This window comes from Bos mutus, chromosome 2 (assembly GCF_027580195.1).
Source record: "Bos mutus isolate GX-2022 chromosome 2, NWIPB_WYAK_1.1, whole genome shotgun sequence".
Classification (NCBI taxonomy): Eukaryota; Metazoa; Chordata; class Mammalia; order Artiodactyla; family Bovidae; genus Bos; species Bos mutus.
In genome coordinates, this window is record NC_091618.1 from 7157290 (window position 1) to 7173998 (window position 16709).

Genomic DNA, 16709 nt, shown 5'->3' on the forward strand with positions numbered 1-16709 from the left:
TACTATGGCCTAATTTTAAAGGTCAAAAAAACCCCCACAAACCAACCTGTTTTTAAATTTTGCCCTTGTGCTGAAGTGCCAGTGTATGTATGTTATAATTGATCTTGCTGTAAACTATATTTCAAAGTAAATCCTAGTGTAAGAAGTTTTATATAACTGAAAAGGTTTTAAGCTGCTAAAACACTTGCTATTTTTGAGATGTGAAATGCAGTATGGGGTTATTTTTTTTCCTTAAACCCAAAGATTAACTATTAAGCAGTCCCTCCAACCTTAAAGACTCCTTTTGGCTTTCGACAGCTTGTGTAACCTGTGAGTATAGGATAGAACGTCAGTGTATTTTTTTTTCTTGTCAACAGGTGCAACCCAGGGGACCAACTTACTGCAAAAGATGTAATTTCTTGCATAATACCTTGATAACATGTTTTGCTTACTTTAAACATGCTAATTACAACAGCCATTCCAGTAGTAAAAGTGTGTGTATGGGGTGGGGGGGGTGTCTATTTTCTAATTTGGCAGCTTTTTTTTATACTTTTAAGCAGAATGGCTAAATTGTTTCTCCAAATAAATTGAGGTGAGATGTCCAAGTCAAATGATGATATCCTAAAAACAAGTTTTATATAGTACTTAATGTACATACATGAATTCGAAGCATGAAATTAAAAAATAAAATTGTTTCTTCCCCACTGGCTTGTTTTTATTGTATAGAAGTTGTTATGACTATTTGCATAATTAACCCCACTGAAATACAATAGAACCATTGGTTTTAAGAAGCAACCCATTTGCTGACAAAGTCTTGGATTAGCAGCTATACATTAAAAAGGGAACTGACTTGCTCTTTACAGCAGGGCTAACAGGAAAAGGCCATAGAATATTTCAGGAACGTGCATAAAGCTTTTGAATTTATTTTACTCAGTAAAGCACGTTTAATTGCCTAAGATGGCTTAGGTTTATAGAAAAAAAAATAGAATTACTCAAATTGACAGGAACATTTGTGTTACCTATTTGTTAACATATAGTTTTCACAAGAGGACCTTGGGGGAAAAAAGAACTATAACCGGCTTTCTAACACATTCCAAAAGATAGGACAGCTTAAAGTAGTTTTAAGTTCCACACTAAGCAGGCTGTGATGCCAGGGCCAGGCTGTATTTTCTCACGCAAACGCTAACATCTGAGTCGTCACCTTTCTCCTGTGTCCCAGTATAATTTCTGTGAGCAATAATGCCAACAACTGCCAAGTGCCCTTTGTGCTGTGCTGGAATCCACTGGACTGAACAGTCCTTATCCCAGGCATTAAGTTAGGTTTGATGTATACATATATCTTCTAGATTTTTTGGCTTGGAATTGACTCAAGTGGTAAAAAATGTTCTTCACTACAAAAATTTTAATAGCTAAGGGTAACTTACACCTTAGATACAGTTATGGTTCGCCTACAACAAGTATGTTGACATCAATTTCCCAAATTGTTCTAAGAACCAAAAAGTTTAGCACTCATCTATCTTGTAGGGCTGTGGTCAGCAAAAGCATGAGCCTTGTCAGTGTCATAATTTACATTTGTCATCTTTCTGATGGCAGCATATACAGTTCGACAGAATCTTCAGTCTATAACCTATCTTTACACTTAAGTTCTCTTCATCCCAGAAGCAAGCACAAGATGGAAAAAACCAAAGGGTTTTGGGTAAGTTTTCTAGCGTTTCTTTAACTATTCTCATAGGCAATTACTTTGTAAAATAAGTGGGATAAAGTACATCTCCAACTTCTTATACAAATGAGGAAAGCCTACCCAGTCACAAATCTGTCAGGCAGAGCTAAACCTAAAAAAATAAAAATAAAAAAAAATTCAAGATTTTTTGGATCCTTGACCAGTTTTATTTCATTATCTAGCATTCAGAGATGTGCTCTACAAAAAACTAGACACAAAAAGGCCTTTTACTTCTTTACAAACTACTCTGTCAATTATCAATAAAATCAATTTACACACCTTGCTTTTTAGGCCAAATATTAAAAGAATCCCACCTTTAACATAAGGGTGAAACAGCTGTTAGGAATACAGAGGAACAACACAATGAACATAACCAGCACTGCTAAGGGAGGGACAAAGGGGAACCCACAAGGAGCCTTTTCCATGGCAGCCAGCTATGTTTTACAGACAGGGAACAGTGGTTGGGACAGGTTGCTGACTTCATTTATCAATGAGGACAGTTACACCTCGGACTCCAGGTGTGAAAAGCTGACAGACCTTAGTTGAACACTGTGACTCCTGAGCTACCACTGTGCTCTTCAAGTTCACAGCCTCCCCACTTCAAAATATCTCAGGATCTTGTAAACAAGAATGTTCAAAATGCAATACAATGTGATTGAAATCTGGAAAGCTAGATTGGAAAGTGAGTGACAGCTGCTGTCAACAGCTGATCCTGGATTACATTTAACCTCTTTTTCATCCAAGAAAGTTCCAAAAAACTTTGTAATTCAATTATGTTCATAAATCTATTAAATCTTGCAAGTGAATTCTAGATTCCATTGTATTAAGTTATTAAATTTACCTATTTGATTTAAAAAGATGAACCAAATGAAAAACCATGGACACTTAACTAGTATCTGCCACTTACTTGCTGTGTGGTCTTGTGCAAGTTTGAAATATTAAAAAATGAAGCAGGGGTAAAAATACCTCCATTTCACATCTCCCTTAGATGTATTCTGCTATATTTTCAAAATCTTTATAAAGGCTTAAACACTTCTGTATTTTTAGGTGAATAACTTTAGATAAAAAGTTTTAAATGCCGCAGAAATAAGACAAAAATATAATATGCAAGTGATGAAATCAATGTATAGGTAAACTGCACATCCTAATGAGGAACTAAGGAATCCAAAACATTTTGTGATACTACAAAAGTTATTTATTCACTATACACAGAACATGTCCCCTATAAAATGTACATGTAAATCACTAAAAAGTATAATTTGGTGAACATTTTCTCAATTACAGAACATACTAAATCAGTTGGGAATTAACAGCTCTCTGTCTGCCTCAAAATAATCTTTAATTATAGCACCCAGAGTCTCCTTTACATCTGATGCAAAGTTAAATACTTATTTTGGGGATTGTTGCCTAATGTGTTTGAGGAGGCAGAGTTAACAATTAAATATAACTCTAGTATATTACAGTCACTGCACAATAAATCAGTTTATTACAGATTAAAACAAATCATTTTTTCATTATCTGTATTAATGGGATGCAAACAAATACTGGATACTTTTAAATGGCAAATAACCACAAAATTGCTTCTTGATAGTATATTGGATTTTATAATTACATAGGATATAAATGGTGTAAAATATTGTTATAATACACCTCAAACAAGACAATGAGGCCACACTGTTATGATTCACTAGATTGTGCTCAGTAGACATTTATTGAATAAGTGAGTTTTACCTGTTTTTCTCCCCAATTACCCAGTACAATTTTGGGGCATACTAAGGGCTCAGTAAATGTTTGCTGTATATACTGACTAGGAAGGAGGTGAGAAGAGATGGACCCTCTTAGCTGGATGTCAAGTATCATAATTGGAATTTACGAGGGAGCGTGTTTAAGGAAGATGTAAACCACATATGGCATACAAGGAAACTCAGATGCCAACAAAGCAAAGCATTAGCAGAAAACACTGGCACTGGAATAATAAACAAAGGCAAGATTTCCCAATAGCAAAAATAGAACTGACTTTTTTAAGAGATAACCAAGTTTATATTGGACCATACCTTTTCTCACCCAATTCACTTTGAGACAGACCAATAGAGGCACTGTAAGAGACTATGGCTGTCTTCCTTGATATTCAGACATCCTGGTTTCCAATAATTTAACATGGACCTGTTACCCACGAATCAGTATAAACCTATTCAGATTTAGGGATTAGTTTCCACAAGTACAAAGTTGAATTTCCTTTTATTTGTCCTAAAATGCTTACTTTCAAACTTGAAGGGACTTCAAATATTCCATGTAGTTTCCATAACATTCTTTTATCTTTTCAGACCAGAGTCAAAATATTCGTACAGTATTCATACTGCAGCACCTTCCACCCACCCTTTGGTCGCTTGAACTGCCCTTCTTTGGTTCTTTTTCCGCTTTCTCAGATCTTTCTTGAAGTGTAGTAAGCAGAACTGTACTGGGTATTCCAGCTGCAGTTTGGTCTTAAATAAAAGAAGGATGTTTGTCAGTTTGGTTTTTCTTTATTCTTCTCTGTGGTATACAGGATTTTGTTAGTTGAACTGGATGTAGCAGCTTACAGGGCCAAATTCTCAAGAGAATAGTATAATAGTTCCCAGGCCTTTTTCCTGGGTTGTAACTTAAGAGCTCACACTCTATGTAGCACCTTTCCTTTCTTAAGCATTATCTGTCATTATTCTTCTTGTTTACTTGGCTTCAAAAAAAAAAAAAAAGCAGAGAGATCTTAAGTAAAAAGAGAGGTGAACTGTCAGCTCTCACTTGAGTCTTGATATGTTCTACTCCAATGCTGGGTTGTGCCAGACACAGTACATACTCAGTAATTATGCACCTATGTAACCCAACATTAAAGCCCTCTATAAGGATCCTCCAGTATCAGGAGGATCCCTATCATGGGTTCAACTATAAAATAGTCCCTTTGAAGCCATGTTAAACATGTCACTTTAGAAATAACATAAAGTTCTCAAGAAAGTCTAAAAATAAGTGACACATCAGGCCTTCTAATTCTGTATGGACTGAGAACAATTTCCATGGGTTATTTCCTCAATCTACTCTATTTATAGTCCACTAAAAAAAAAAAAAAATCATCTAAGGATCAGGCCTGAGCTCAAATCCTGGATCTGCCTTTTATAGCTTTTCCTTTGTGCCTCAGTTTATCATCTGTGACATGGAGAAAATAAAAGTATCTTTCTTACAGGGTTCATGATAAGTAAATGAATTAATACATAAAACTTTAGAACAGTGTCTGGCACATCATAATAAATATCAGCTATACTTGTTTTCATTATAAAGCTAGAACTCAGACCACAAAACACCTAAACCAGTTCCCCACAGTGATTATCACTTAACATTAAGTGCTCACCAACACTGAACGCAAAAATATATTAAATCATGCCATAAACATAAGGCCCAATCCATCTTGTTCAGGATGGGGAAGAGTAAGATTATTGGTCCATCTAATAAAGAAAATATAAACTTAAAAATCTGACTCAAATTTCATTTTAATGCATATCTTAAAACAAGTAACCTAAGTTATTTAACCCGAGGGGTTTAATATGCAATCATGAAACAACTTTGAACTTACACAGGAAATGTTAAGCACTATGTAAAAGACGTACCTTTCTGGCAAGTTCTATCATTTCCAAAGTAAGAGCTGTGCCTAGTGCAACGCTGATTTAAAATGCTCCTAAATCTACAAAGAGCTGTTTCCACTGTTATTTTAGAATCTCATTCAAAACTATAATAATTCCAGTTAATCATTATTTCCTTCATTTTGTTTTTATTATAGCATGTTTGCTTAATTTACAGCAAGCAGAAAATAAGCTGGGTCTTGTTTTGATCCAAACATTGATGTTTTAAAGGTTGTACACAATATTTGTTAAAAAGAACATATAAAAATACCTTTTTAGAAGCTTCTATAAGAAAGAAAATACAAAGTTTAACCCCACAACTTTCCTCTTTGCTAGAACTGCGAACTACTGCTACAGTTTTAAATAGACTTTTTGTTTAAACTATACATCCAGGAAAATCTAAAAAAATTAAAGAAACGTGCATATAAATGATTGCATAGCAGAACATGAACATTAACTGCAAACAGTAAAGAAATGAGTTAGAAATACTATCAAATATACAAAGGTTCTAGAATCAATCCTTGAAACACATTCCACAAACAGTATTTAAAAACCACCTTTTGTTCTTTACAGGCAAGGCCTAGATCTCTAAAACCGAAACTGAAAAAAGTAATCCTCTAAAAGGGATAGTTTCCCCACAACATTTCTTACTTATGCCTGTAAGCAAGCAATCTAAAATTTTAAAGATGCTAGCTTTTACTCTGAAATGAGACTGGACATATCAAGTCACTTTTTATTGCCCCCACATGATATCACAGAGAGATGTTAGAAATTTTTATAAAGAGTAGGGTATTATTCTCTTGTTTTTATCAGGTACTATACTGATAATCAATCATAAACTCAAAGAGATGTGACTTTCTTGAAATTAATTTTTTCCAAAGTTATTTTAAATCTCATGGCACCAGAGAATCACTTAGAATGGGAGTGTTGTTTTTTAACTTGCCTCACGTTAAACTGAGGTGTGAAGAACAAGCTTCCTTCATAAAGAGATGGGCACATTTTGATACAAATGCACACACCAAGTGCTTTAAGCATCAAAATTCAGTCCTCTTACACTATGCACACTCACAAACAAATCCTCCTTTGAAACACTTTACTTGCTTTTAACAGCAGTAAGAAAACTATGCAATATTATGGTCAACAACGCTCCTTAAAGTAACTACATAAGAGCTTTCTTTTCCCCTTAAAATTATTTCTGCCACCATCAACCTGCCCAAATTTTAAGGTGAGTTTTTCCGACGTTTGTATGGTTCCAAATCTTCATAGAAACCAGGAAAGTGAAGGCTCCTTGTTTCAAACAATCTGCCTGAAAATGCTACTTAACCCACTTGTCATGTTCCAAGACAGTGGGGGTTAACAGAAGAACTACTCCACACTGTGCCATAAACTATCATCACGGGCCTAGACATCTGGACAAGACAAAAAGGTCCACCCTGAACCTAAATGTGTCTGGTCGTCAGTGTTTACTGTGGCTACAACTTCACTTTTTTTCATTCTATCTTATTAGCAAGCTACATTTCTAGGTTAACAGTTCTACCAAATATGGATATGAAAGTTTATTTTTAATAAGACAATGTTGCAAATTATGGTCAACCAACATCTTTTCACCAATACTTCAAGCATAAAAAATGAGAATCTTTACAAAAATATACAGAGACACCACAAATTGGTAGCTGCCCATAACATTAAACAAACTGGACTCTTAAGAGTGGCTTCTCAACAGCATATCATTTTAATTATAACCATTGCCTGGTACAGGGAAAACTGACAAGTGTTTTTTAAGCATCATTGCAACATTGTATTCCTGATAATTTAAGTAAACCAAACTATGAGTAAATGAATGATACATGCCTAAAAATATCATGGTTTATACTATCAGTGGCCACTGGACTTAGGACTAGTCCAAGACCTTGACCTAGATTTTGACCTAGACCTAGACTGTGATCTTGACTGAGATTTGGATCTAGGTGGTTCTTTTTTCCTTGATTCCTTTTCATATCTTGAGCCAGACTTATAATGTGTTTTGGAATCTGTTTTAGAGGTGCCTCTAGTTTTGGTGTGAGATGCAGACCTAGAACGTGATTTAGCCTTCATTTCTTTCTTGGGCTGGGACTTGGACCGTGATCTTGAATTGGATTTAGATCTTGAAAAAGATCGATTTCGGTGTTTGAATCTTTCAAAACAGAGGAGAAATACAATTAGAGTAAAAATTAGATTCTATATTAATCAAATTTGTTTTTAGAGCAAAAGTTCACTCTGAAATTGAAAAATGTATAAAGTCTTTTTCAAAGCAAAGTTATTTACCTATCATTGTCGGAATGGCTTCTGCTACGCCGTGGTCTTCCAGTCGGTCTACTGCTAAAAAGTACATCAGAAAAAGCAAACAGTGACACATGTCTATTTATAAGTTTCTAATTCAAAAAGTGAACCATAAAACTTTTAAAAATAAAGTAGTAAAAATATTTTAAGTCTCAATGCAGCATACAATATACATAATTAAAAAGTATACAAAAAGATAAAAAAAACAAAAGACTAACAAAGGTTTTCTAACAGATCACTGTGGTACACATCACTTACTTTCTAGGACTATAAGATCTTCTATAGTTGTAATCGAAGGACCGACTCCTGGATCTTCTTCTGTCATAACTTCGGCTTCTAGAACGTCTGTATCTGTCATAATCATCATAGCGCGAAGAACTATACACATTCCTCCCTTCCTTGGCTTTCATCTGATTTGGAGCTATGAAACAGAGAAGGGAAATATTTACAAACATTAAAAATGTAGTATTTAAGCCTTCAAATTATAGGATAATTTCCTGTATCACTTTCCCTTTTGCCCCCAAATCTTTGTCAAGGCTAACTGTGAATATCCTGGAAAAGGTATTTATTTTCAAGCAAGGCTATTAGGAGATGGTTTTATGTTAAAAATGATACTCTCAAATATCTCAATTTTTTTTCCCCCAAAGACCTCTCACATCTAGTTTGTTGTCCAAAATAAGCCAACTACTTCAACATCAGGAAAATATTTTTAAAATTCCAAATTAAAACACAAATGACTTTTGAACCACATGCTAATTTGGAACAATCTCACCATAGTTTCCATTCATCTGGAACACAATTAACAATGACAAAATACTTAATGGTGGCCTATGAACAATATGCAGTGTCAAAATGCAACAACATACATTTAGTTACATAGTTCTGAGAAACCATGACAAAGAAAACTAACACTTGCTGAATGCCTTGGTGGTGGTTTAGTCACTAAGTTGTGTCCGACTCTTGCGACTCCATGGACTGTGGCCCGCCAGGCTCCTCTGTCCATGGGATTCTCCAGGCAAGAATACTGGAGTAGGTTGCCATTTCCTTCTCCAGGGGATCTTCCTGACCCAGGAATCGAACCCGGGTCTCCTGCACTGCAGGCAGATTCTTTACCAACTGAGCTATGAGGGAAGCTGAACGCCTTAGACATACCCATATCCTTGGACAGGCCTCAATCCGTTCATTAGCCTCATTTGATCCTATGAAGCAGATTTACGTGTACTTTACGTATGTGTGTATGAAGGTATAAATAATACAGTGACTACCCAGGAACCTATCATCCGACCCAAGAACTAGAGAATTACCAATAGCTTGTATCTACCTAAGTGATCCTCTCTTCAGTAACTATTTTAATCTCTATCTTTTACTATCTTGCTTAAGGTAACGTAAAGGTTAAGACAGAATTTAAACCCAGGTCCATCTGACTGCAAAGCCTGTACTTCTGCCTTACTGGCATGCGGCCAACACCTGGTGTAATGCCTGCATTAACAAAAATCAAGTACTAATAACAGCATCTATTCTAGGTCTAATCTAGATACTCTTTCCCAGTCTGTCAACTTCTACAGCCACCTACATAATTAATCAGTATACCATGATGAAGGGAAATGGCTCAAAAGAACCAGAACTTTACAAATTTTATTCCTTTCGATTACACAATCAATATATTAAACATGCCCTAACTGATAATAATGATCCACTTTCTTAAGAGTCCAAACATACTTCAGGGATTCTGATCAATGCATTCTAAATCCTTATCTCTACCTTGAAATTCTGCAAAGTATTCAAAAATTCCCCCAAACTATCGTTTTCGGTTTGAACAGATAAGACATATTGCACAAGTATTTCCAAGAAGCATTCTCAAAACAGTGTCTAAGTATGATGTGTTTTACATGTATTAGACATAAGAGTCCTGATACTTACTCTTTCGATCCCCCTGTGCAAACTGTATTTCAATTTGGCGTCCACAAATCCACTTTCTGTCCAAATTATGTAAAGCATCTTCAGCATCACGAACATCCTCAAATGTGCTAAATGTTAAGGGGCTTGGGAAGTTTTGCAAACTTTGATAATGAATGAGTTCAGTTGGTAAGTCTGGAACAATTTGCAATCTCTCAACATTATTCTAGAAAATCAAGACCCCACTAACTAGTTGGTTGATTCAGCTATAAACACTTCATCGTATTAAAGCACTTGTGCTAAGTTTGAAAACGCATGTGAATGAATACATATTATAAAGTTATAATTGATATAAAGTCTATTATAGCTGAACTACCAAGTAATCCCATCAGGATTTTCCTGTTTTAAGAATTTTACAGAAAAATACAAAATAGAAAAACAAATGCCAATTTTATGTTGTATGCCAAAACAAAAATTTCTTAAAACCAAAACTGTTTTTCGTATTTTTGTTTCAAATGAAAAAAAAAAAAAATGCCAATAGTTCTTGTGGAAGCAAGCGGAATATACAAGAAATGAAAGCATTAACCTCAAATTAATCTTGCTATTTTTTCAGACATATCTAACCGATTATTTCACGTAGCTGTCTTACCATATACCACACTGAGAAGACTGATATACTAGCCACTTGCAGTTATCAAGACAGAATCAAGCAATACTAAAGACATCACTATACCAGAAGCACATTACATCCATGCAGACTATATAAGTATGCTGTCAAGAAATTATAGACCATTTCTAAAGATTCCTGGACTAGAAAGCCCTTACCATGACACTAAACATAAAGCTTCCCATGAGGAAATGGGTTTGGGACTGGTTTTCAATTTGAGAATTTCAAGATAATACTTACAAGCCCAAAGCAGGAATTGCTGGTACCCAGCTTTTGATCTGAGAGGCCAAGTTGCTTGTTCTCCCCAGTCAATGTAAGCTTTACAAAATTCTTCTGGCCAAATGTAGTTCCTTTCCTAAAACCACCATTCTAATAGAAGCCAAGCACATATTGAGAGCAGTGTTTAAAGGAAAGCTTCTCAAGTGGACCTAGGCTAGGTCTGTGTGTGGATTTTCATTCTGTACTAAAATTCACTGTTCTAACTTGTCCATTTCTATTTCTTAAATTTGAGAGCAGCGCAGATCTTAAGTGCTGATTAAAAACATCCCAAAGTGATATAGTCCCTTCAAGACTGATATTAATATTCTCTTACTCCAGAGACTAAAAGGTCTGTCTCACTTTATTTGCTATTTTTTATTCTGAAAGGACTTAAGGACCACAGCAGGGTCCCAGTTCTCTTTTCCTGAGGCTATTATGTGTAGTGAAGGAGAGATTTTCTCAAGTCTTAAATCATGAGGCTTTCATCATGAAAAGACAAAGGTTCAAGGAAGTTTACAGCCTGGAATACTATAACCAAATACTCCTCCAAGTTAATGCAGTTGGGCTCTAAAGTAATTGAAAAGAACAAGTCCATTTAATGGTATACTACTTTGAGACAAAATAAAGGATTTAGACCATGAAGCATAAAAATTATTAATGAGAGCCAATCACCATCTGAGGCTACCCTCAAAAACAGAACCCTGGGTTGGATGAACCACGGTAAGGCTCTACCTTACCGGTTAAGAGATGGTTAGTTGGGAATGGGGTCAGATAAAAAAGAAAACGACAGCAAAGGCAAATATTCTGATGCCAGTTATGGAGAAATTTATACTCAAGGTCCAAGGTCTTTGCAAAATCATGATACCCATTTTTAACTATTTTAAGACCATAGAAAGATTTTATATATATATAAAAAGCTATAATTTGCCTTGAGGTTCCTTTGAATAACTACTCCTCTGGCTCAAGTATCACATACTCCTGAGTCAAACTGCTGATCCTGGTTCCCAGGCCACCCCCAAACCAGATAAAATCAGGTCAACACTCTAAGCCAGAATGCACTGCTACTTAAAACAAACAAACAAAAAAAACAAGCCAGATATAGCTCTTATCCTGTCTGTAACAGAGCTTTGCAACCAATTCTCACAACTGTCCTTGAGCAGAGGCCCTGTAGGAGTCGCAGCTTTGGGCATTTCCCCTAAGCCACTCTAGAACTCTAAGTTTCCAGAGAATCGCTGAATGTAAGCAGTAAGAATTTAAGTACACAGCCCAAACTTTTGCTGTCACAAGATGATCTCACAGAAGGAAATAATGTCACTAGAGACTCTGGGCCAGGGAACAATTTCCCATAGATCCTGATTAGTGCTTATAGCAAGGATAAGGCTTTCTGCAGCCATTCTGGGACAACTGATCATATGTGCTAAAAAGCATTCAGGGCCACTAGGTCTCACAGAACTAAGCTTTAGATATTAGAAGAACGTGTGTGCCACTAGCATTCCCTTTAAAAATCTATAAATAGATAGTATCCCTAGTGGACATGACCTTCTAAGACCACCAGAGCAGTTTCTAAGTAATCCCCAGTCCATGCACCTGTGTCTCCTTTCAGCATGCCTCTGTGGAGTCCGTTTGACTCCAGAACCTCATGCTACTCCAAGAGCTCTGCCTGCCACCCTATGGCACCTTACCACCTGGTCCAAAACAGAAATATGCTGAATTTAAGCTTAACAACATTACATCCTGGTACACTTTAACTTGACAAGCTGAGAGAGAGTGCATTTATACAAGACCACATCACAACATCAAAAGCCCACAAAATCAAGTTACAGGTTTTGTCCCTAGACCAAACCGGAAAAATTTGAAAATTAACTGCTTACAAAACATTAGGGAAAAAAAAAAAAAAGAAAAAAACAGAAAAAAAAACACAAAAAACAAGGAAAATAGTTATTCTGTAGGATACATCAGGTATGACTCCTTTAATCTTGGCCATCATTCAACTTCATCTTGACCTTTAACTCTTTAAGTGCTTGTCAGAAGGACTTGTCATGAGATGCTTGGCCAAATATGACAGATGGCTTTATCTTTAACTTTGAAAAACAACCTTTTCCCCCTTTTGTAGATAAAGCGAGGCTTTGTCTCCCATTAGGCTTGTCCTTCTTCCAGCTTTTCTTTATATTTTCTTTTCCCAAACTCTCCCTTCTCTTCAAGCCTGATCCTTAAGAGGTCTTTGGCTTGTCTACTTGCCTTAAGTGTTGAACTCTACTCTAAAGGTTCTTTCATGCTTTCTCTTTGGGGTCGCCATTAACTGTACAGCTTTACATTCTCTGAGGTAACAACAGAGGACAGCAAATTAGGGGACAATATTAAAGAAGCTTACCTCATTGTTATTATACAATTTGTTTTTGATCAAGTGATTCAAATTAACAAACAAGAATACCAAACTTTAATTGCTAAGCACAAGAACATATTAACCTTTAATTTGAGTTACATTAGAGGTGGTAGAGTGTATTCAAATTTAAATCACATTATAATTGATTTGAGTTTCAGCAGCATGAATGGGAATTTAAATATTTTACTCTTTTTGGATTAACTTTAAGAAATAGTAAGAACAATGTGAGTCAGAATTAATTTAGAAAAAAATTGAAGACAAAACATTAGAGGCCCAAAAAAAAAAAAAAAAAAAAAAAAAAACCACCAAAAAAACTACTTTTTAGATGTTACCTCTTACAAAAACTTGAATTTCAAACTTCAACACCCCTCACTAATCAGCCATCTGAAGAAAGGATATTGAACATATGCAAATCCTCTTGGACGGCGAGTGTAGAAATCAAGTGGAACATACACATCAACTATAGGACCATAACGACCAAATTCCCGACGTAAATCTTCAGACCTAAAAACATCATAAAAAGACGCCAAATTTTTATGTTCACTCTTTTAATAGTTTCTTTGTAAGAAATAGGTTTCTTTCTGTACTATTTTAAATAATGAAAGGGATGTGCTATGTTCCTGGGTGACCTGAAACAAACAGGGAGAGCCAACTGTAAAAATACACAACATGTATCTTTTTGAGAAAGGACAGCCAGAATCCATGATTTTGGAACATAATAAACGAGCTGGTAATAAAACCTACTAGTGTTTTACATCAATAAGAAAACAAGACATTTAAGGAAACCTGATTACAACTTAATCTTCACTGCTTTTATCCACAGCCTTCATAACTTTTCATAAAAAGTATAGTTAACATTAAATTGTATATAAGTATTGTTAATTAAAAAAAAAAGTTTTAAAGCAACTCCAGTATTCTGAAAAATATCAAGCACTTTTTTTAGCCCCAAATTTTAGCGAAAGGGTTACACACTTAATAACAGGTAAATACGGTCTGAAAATTAAAAGACAAATATATAAAATTTCTCAATAAATGTCAATATGACATAAAGGGGAAAATTTCCTAGAAGCTAGAGTAAATTACTATTGCTTACTTTCCCTACTTAAAAGTTAAGACAGAAAAATCACACAAGGCTACCAAAATGGTGTGTGTGTAGAGTGGTTACTTGTGAAACCGTAAATCTGGTAACATTTCTTCCAAAAAATTCTGACCGCAACTCCATGCAATTAAGGGAATTGGCGAGAACAAAGGGGCGGTCCAGATTAATCCAATTTAGCTATCAACGCCCTAATGGTAGAAGCTTCCTAAACCTGTTTTCAAAGGGTGATGGGCATTTCCCGGAAAAGGGGAAGGACTATTTCGTACCGTCTCGCTGGGAGAATTTTTTTTTTATCTCTAATCTCAACATCCCTTTTCTCCAAACATCTCCAACACCAAAAGAAAAAAATAAAAAAGGGACAAATATAACACAGCAAAAAGGGTAGCAAATGCTACGCCACACTCCCCCTCGCCCCGATCCCGTTATTCTACTGCAAAGAAATTTTAACTAAAAAAAAAAAAAAAAACCTGTGGGCCGAGGGGGCGTGCACCCCAAAGAACGTTAACTTCAAATCAATGGGGAGCTGATGATCGGCGGAGACCCGAGACTGGAACCGAAGAGAGGAAGCGGGGAGGAAGGCTCCCCCCGATCTGCGGAGGGGGAGGGGGCCGAAACCCGCGCCACGCGGGCCGCGCTCCCGCGTCCGCCTGGGAGGATCAGCGGCCGCCGCCCTCGCTCCCACGCGGCGGTTGAGCCGGCGGCGCGGCCTAGTTCGGGCCCGAAAGCCCGCGCTGTACGCGCCATCTTCACCCCTTCCCCTCCCCCCGACCCAGGCCCCATGCGTCGCCGCACCGGTCTTCCCCGACCGCCTGCGGCCTCCCCTGTACATACCTGGTATCGTCGGCCACGTTCCTCACGAAGAGAGACGTGTTGGGGGGGCGCAGGTACCGGGACATGACGCCGGCGTTGAGTCTCCGCAGGGACACTAACGGGCTCAGCAAACCGTCCGCAGCTTCGGCGCCGGATCCTCCACAGACACACACACAGCCAGAGGGCTCCGCTACAGCGACCGCCTCTTCTCGCGAGACTTCACTCCCGTCCCCCCACCCCCTCCCCTCCTACCTGGGCTCCACGCCGGGACCTGCAACGGTTCTTTCCCGCGAGATCACTAGGCGTGCGCCTGCGCACACGGGCGGCCGGAGTACGTGCCGCAGCCTCGGTCTCATTCATTGGCTTCTTGAGCTACCTCCCCCTTTGCCCGCAGCCCGCTCTTTCTTTCTTTAAGGCTTTATTTTCCCGCCTTTTCCTGCCTTGCGTCGCTTTCCCCTCTCCTTCAGCCGCCCCGTAAGTCAGGAAGCAGATGTTTTAACTTGTGCGCCGTACTGTACAGTCGTTACAAACTGGACAGAATTTTAAATGTTATAATTCGGAGAGACAGGCCTTTTTTTTCCTGTCTGGTCCACGTTATGTCCTCCTGGCTTTCATTAGATCGCTGACCTGCAAGAGAAGAACTTACGGCCTCCCTGGTATTAGTGTGAGAGGGAAGGAGGTGTGTGTCCTTGCAGAGAGATCGGCCTGCCTCTCCAGTGCTTTCGGCCGGCTCACTCCCTGAGCGCCTTTGCCCAGGTGGCCCCTAGCCACCACCATTCTTGGTCGTTTTCCCTCCTCTTATCCACACGGTTTCCTCCCCACGAAAGGCTGTTCCTACCAGAATGGGACGCAAGCCTCACATCTTAGTTGCCATTGTCATCTACACCATCTCTGTTGCTAACAGCTTCCTGAGTGTGCTTTGTTCCTGTATTGCAGTGTTTCTGCAACTTTTTGGTCTCAGAACTTCACACTCTTTAACATTATGGGAAGACTCCAAAGAGGTTTGTTTATGTGGGTCGTGAAAGTGAAAGTTGCTCAGTCGTGTCTGACTCTTTGCGACCCTGAATTTTCCAGGCCAAAATACTGGAGTGGGTAGCCTTTCCCTTCTCCAGGGGATCTTCCCAACCCAGGGATAGAACCCAGGTCTTCCATATTGCAGGTGGATTCTTTACAAGCTGAGCCACAAAGGGAAGCCCAAGAATATTGGAGTGGGTAGCCTATCCCTTCTCTGGCGGATCTTCCCGACGCAGGAAATGGAACCGGCGTCTCCTGCATTGCAGGCAGATTCTTTACCAACTGAACTCTCAGGGAAGACATGTGGGTTATAGCTATTAATATTTACTGAACTTAGAACTTAAAATGGAGAAAGTTTTGACACAACACACGAGCACATATCCCACCATCCTTCATCACATATCTTGTAGCCTCTGGGGAACTGCAATTGTGAGAGACTGGACATGAAAGGGCTTCCCTGGTGGCTCAAATGGTAAAGAATGCGCCTGCAATGCGGGAGACCTGGGTTCCATCCCTGGGTTGGGAAGATCCCCTGGAGAAGGGAATGGCAGCCCACTCCAGTATTCTTGCCTGAAGAAACCCATAGAGAGGAGCCTGGCGGGCTACAGTCCATGGGCTCACAAAGAGTTGGACACAACTGAGCGACTTTCACATCTACTTGTTACCAACGTATGTATTCCTAGGTGGACCAGCAGTAAAGAATCTGCCTGCCAGTGCAGGTGATGCAAGAGATGAGGGTTCGATCCTTGGGTATGGAAGATCCCCTGAAGAAGGAAATGGCAGCCCATTGCCCTGTTCTTGCCTGGAAAAGTCCCATAGACAGAGGAATCTGACAGGCTACAGTCCCTGGGGTTGCAAATAGTTGGAGGCGACTGAGCATGTGGGCCACAGACAGGAAAAAGGCAAATGATGTTTAG

General features: G+C 38.2%; 1 protein-coding gene across 2 annotated transcripts; it reads right to left on the bottom strand.

Annotated features, from left to right (window-relative positions):
* Window positions 1-3166: 3166 nt before the first annotated feature.
* On the bottom strand, window positions 3167-15011 carry SRSF10 (serine and arginine rich splicing factor 10). Of its 2 annotated transcripts, XM_070383060.1 has the most exons (7): window positions 14800-15011; window positions 13267-13373; window positions 9586-9687; window positions 7924-8086; window positions 7651-7704; window positions 7418-7519; window positions 3167-4182 (listed from the first exon to the last, which is right to left on the bottom strand). In XM_070383060.1, the coding sequence occupies exons 1-7, from the start codon at window positions 14862-14864 to the stop codon at window positions 4122-4124; spliced, it is 654 nt and encodes a 217-aa protein (XP_070239161.1). In that variant the 5' UTR covers window positions 14865-15011; the 3' UTR covers window positions 3167-4121. The 2 variants fall into 2 exon arrangements, with proteins under 2 accessions (XP_070239161.1, XP_070239168.1); XM_070383067.1 differs by lacking the exons at window positions 3167-4182; window positions 13267-13373; window positions 14800-15011 and adding an exon at window positions 12441-12803 and having other exon boundaries at window positions 5202-7519; window positions 9586-9682.
* Window positions 15012-16709: the final 1698 nt, after the last annotated feature.

What these genes read in the sequence shown, in the direction of transcription:
- SRSF10 (XM_070383060.1), bottom strand. Translation starts at nt 14,864, where the DNA reads ATGTCCCGGTACCTGCGCCCCCCCAACACGTCTCTCTTCGTGAGGAAC. An exon ending in AACGTGGCCGACGATACCAG is followed by an intron (nt 13,374 to 14,799) that starts GTATGTACAGGG and finishes TGATGTTTTTAG; the next exon opens with GTCTGAAGATTTACGTCGGG. An exon ending in TGCACAGGGGGATCGAAAGA is followed by an intron (nt 8,087 to 9,585) that starts GTAAGTATCAGG and finishes TCTGTTTCATAG; the next exon opens with CTCCAAATCAGATGAAAGCC.